At 45.2% G+C, this 3,845-nt stretch overlaps 1 protein-coding gene and 1 long non-coding RNA gene across 2 annotated transcripts in view; one reads left to right on the top strand and one right to left on the bottom strand.

Moving 5' to 3' along the window:
• Positions 1–3,845, bottom strand: part of IRS1 (insulin receptor substrate 1) — a 72,375-nt gene that overhangs the window by 64,979 nt on the left and 3,551 nt on the right. Inside the window, 1 exon segment of the mRNA XM_027766509.1 lies at positions 3,254–3,845. This exon segment is cut by the window's right edge and continues 29 nt beyond it. Within this exon segment, the coding sequence (XP_027622310.1) occupies positions 3,275–3,845 (571 nt within the window). The 3' untranslated portion in view covers positions 3,254–3,274.
• On the top strand, positions 76–1,785 carry LOC106733374 (uncharacterized). The gene is made up of 2 exons (XR_001369491.2): positions 76–314; positions 594–1,785. It is a non-coding gene; the product is annotated as an uncharacterized LOC106733374 (long non-coding RNA).

Below are 3,845 nucleotides of genomic sequence, written 5' to 3'. Positions count from 1 at the left end.
CCCCCCCCCCCCCCGCACCTCGGCCGTTACTCCCACTGATTGGCTCTAGTGCGGACCAATCAGCATCCGGCCGCCCTGCCCGCCCCGCCCGCCCAGGGCCAGTGGCCGCACGGAGGTGTCGGAGGGGCGGGGGCTCGTCTTCCACCACGCTGCAGGAGAAGGGGCCCTGTCTCCCCGGACGACCGGAGATGGGCGGGGGTGGCAGACTCAAGCGCGGCCTCACAGCGGATTTCTCCACCCCTGACAAAAGGGGGCTTGGACGAAGGAGGCGGAGCCAAGTGCCAAATGAAAAAGGAGGAATGCAGGAAGCGGAGGTGACCCAGGGAAAGGGAAAGTGCCAGGACCCAGAGGGCCCGCGCCAGCCTGAAAGTACACATTGCAAGGGGGAGGGTGGGAGGTGGGAGGAATGGGAAGGTAACCCTGGAGACAGGAATCCTTGAGATCACAAAAAAGGAAATAAGAGTAAAAGAGAGATGCCAAATTATTTTTTAAAGAGGGTGAGGGCATAACAAAGAATGGCAATAAAAAAACAAAAATAGCTCAAAAAGAATGGCGCGGGTTTGTCTCCTTGTAAAAGCCTGCTCTATCTACAGTTTCAAAACTAAAAGACAAATCTGGGGTACATGCTGGCTGCTGTCACGGAGATTAAGGGGTCTTTTCTGGCCCCCTCGGCCTCCCAGTTTACACTCTGCAGAGTCGGTCACAAAGTACCGCGACATTCTGAAATGGAGCAAAAAAGGACAATGCCAAGAACGTGAACTTAAGAGGTGGGAAACAAAGGGAATGGGAGGGGGGTAGTGCGACTGTCAAGCAATCCAGCAGGTCAGAACTAAGTTAGAGAAGACAATGAAAGTGACAAAAGCAAAGAGAAACAGAAAATGTTGCTGGACAGGAGGAACAGCGCGCAGGCATCCTGCCAGGCCTGAGCACCTGGGCTCAAGGTTCATAACCCCTGAACCAGTGAACAAAACTACAGGAGCTGAAATGTTTAAACCGAGGGCTTAGGGGAAGTAGTACACACCCTCCTGGTACTTCTAATCTTTTCATTAGGTTCTAGGTTTTACCTGAGTAATGGAAGGAAGTTAGGAAAACTACTTTGAACAAGCTAGCTAACACTCTGAACAGAAGCTGTTTCCCACTGATAGGTCTGATTTTGTTCTGTTTCAGATGATAACTATCACTTAACATCTTTACACTGATAGGGCAAAGGTAAGCAAGCAGAATTGAAGATGTAAATGTGCTAGGTAGTATTTGGTGATCCTTTTAAGACACACACCTCAAGTATTCATTATGAAATTTTTCAGACATGATACAAAATAGGATTTTTGCTACTGTAGGATAATTAGAGGTATGATTACTTCAGAATATTATATTTTCCCTAAGAAAGCTAAGAATAGAAGGTAACAAACAGTGTTTCTGTTTGTTTTTCAAGGTATTTTACACATGATTGTTTTAAAGCCCTTTTTAAAAATGAAAATCAACAGTTGTCTCCAAAGCACAGATCTGTTCTACTCTGTAAGAAGAAATGTGAAAATTAAGGAAATAAATGAGGAAAGTGTATTGTTTCTTAGCCTCTTCTTTTAAAATCAAATTTTGGTTCTTCTGGGTTTGTTTCCTTCAAGTTCTCATTACTGTAAAAATGAAGCACTTTTTAATGCAAGTGGTTAAAATATCAGAGGGATTATAACTCCCCCAAGCATCATTTGAAATAACCACAATTTTTACTCTTGATGTTGATATATATAATCAAATATCTTGGTGAATGAGGAGAACAAATGAAATAAATACTGATCACATAAGCGATTTTATAACATATCCCCTAAGATCTTAGTCTGAATGTTCATATACCTATAGCTTGTTGTATAAAACAGAGAAAGATGGGCCAAATATTGGAAGCTCTTACAATCAAGAACATTGTGACCACATAATACCTTTCAATAGGAATTCCAGGCACAAATTACTTGTTCATGAATGCTCATATATTAAGAATAATGCTTTAAAAAGCTCATCCTGTGAAGCTCATGTGAAATTCACAAGATAACCAGTTTGTCAGAATAAAGTGTTTCCAAATGCTGGAAACTTACACATTGCCAACTCATCACATTATTTGCAAACTGTACTCTCTTCTACCCACAATTGTGACCACCAGGAAAGATTCAACAGAATGAAGGCAAGCTAATTTCCTATCACAAATGCTTTCCATTTTCAATACAGCCTTAGCCACAAAAGAAGGAAAGCCAACTTTTAACATTTCCTGAGGCGCCTGCTTTTGAACTTAAAAGGCAAACAACAAATACCCCCAAAATGAAGAGCACACGATTTAGCCTGTACACCCAAACAAAACCACCTCCATTTCCCTGATTTAACATGCCTTCTTTTCAACATGAAAACATTAGGCAATTTTTACAAAAGATGTGCAGCAGCCCCCGAATGATCTGATGTCTCAGTGCGAAAAGGCAGACGCGTTATGATGCACTTCCATAACTCTTAATAAAAGGCCCTGGACACATGCAGAATTTACTGTATTTCCTGTATAAGAATTGGCCATGCCTATGAGATGATGGGTTGATGTGTGAATAATTCCATGAATATTGGTACGGGAACAAAAAGAACATGTCACCCATAATTACTATCTTGCAAGATCATCGATAAGTAGGTCTTTCTCTCTAAATAAATAAGCCTAAAAAGCTCTTAATCCTGACTCTTTTCAGGGCAGTGTGAATAAAACTTGATGTTTCTCCGCTGCTGTTTGTGTTGCCTTGGCCTTGTGAAATCACAGAACAAAAGTACACACAGCAACCTGATAAGATCACCCTTAAGAGCTCACAGTAACTGTCTACAGAGTACAACCCCTGTGTTAACAAATATTCTTGCAGTATTGTCTTTTCCGGGGGCTGACCTAAATATAGAGTCCAAAGAAAACTTCAGTGGAGGTCAAAGTTCTTATGGACGAAGTTTAGAAGCCTCAGAAGTGGCAGTGCAGAATATAAGTTTTTAAAATACTGTAGTAAATACTTCACTCGGGAATTCTCACAAGAAAAAGCCCTCCCGTGACTGCTCTTAAGCATTTATTTGAGCACCTGCCAGGTGTCACCGAGGGGTATCTAATATGCCCTGACCACCCCCCCTCCTCAAAGTGCATTCTCCCTAAGGAAGACCTGGGAAGGAAGGAGAAGGGGCAGAGGCAAAAACAGAATTCAACCACAAGATTAAAAGCTGTTTTGTCTTCATACTTGGTCACCAAAAAACGCACCTGCTGTGATGTCCAGTTGAGCTACTGGCAGTCCTCTGGCTGCTTCTGGAAACTGATGCTGGCATAGGCGCTTAAATCCTCGCTGGATCGCCTGGGAGAGCTGCTCTCAGTGCTGCCCAGGGGCTGATGAGGGATCACGGGTGGGGCAGGCTGTGGCTGAGCAGGGCACTCCTGGGGGCGCTGTTTGAAGTCCTTGACCAAATCCAGGTCTATGTAGTTAAGACCATTCTCTAAGCCCCCAGCAGCCCCACACACTTGGGCTGGCTCCTTGGGGGCTCCCCCAAGCTCCCCAGGCCTCAGCCACACATTCTCAAAAGAAGCAGAGCTGTGGCGTTTCACATCCTCACTGTTGCTGCCACTGCTGCTGCCACAGCCACTGCCCCCTACCATAGCACCCCCTCCAAAGGGCACAGCGTTGCCTGCCCGGCTGGCACTAGGTGTGGAGGAAAAAGTCTCTGAGCTGTGCCTCCTCCGGCACCCTTGTGGATCTGCACGGATCACTTTGGCACTCTGGTTGTGGTTGGGGCTGAGGTTCACCCTGGTGAAGGCGCTCATGCCCCCAGGTCCCTGCGGGCCTCCCAGCAGGGAAGAG

Source organism: Tupaia chinensis, unplaced genomic scaffold (genome assembly GCF_000334495.1).
Source record: "Tupaia chinensis unplaced genomic scaffold, TupChi_1.0 Scaffold000066_1, whole genome shotgun sequence".
NCBI classification, from domain to species: domain Eukaryota; kingdom Metazoa; phylum Chordata; class Mammalia; order Scandentia; family Tupaiidae; genus Tupaia; species Tupaia belangeri.
Note: the sequence above shows the minus strand (reverse complement) of the source record. Positions and strands in the feature narration are given on the sequence as shown.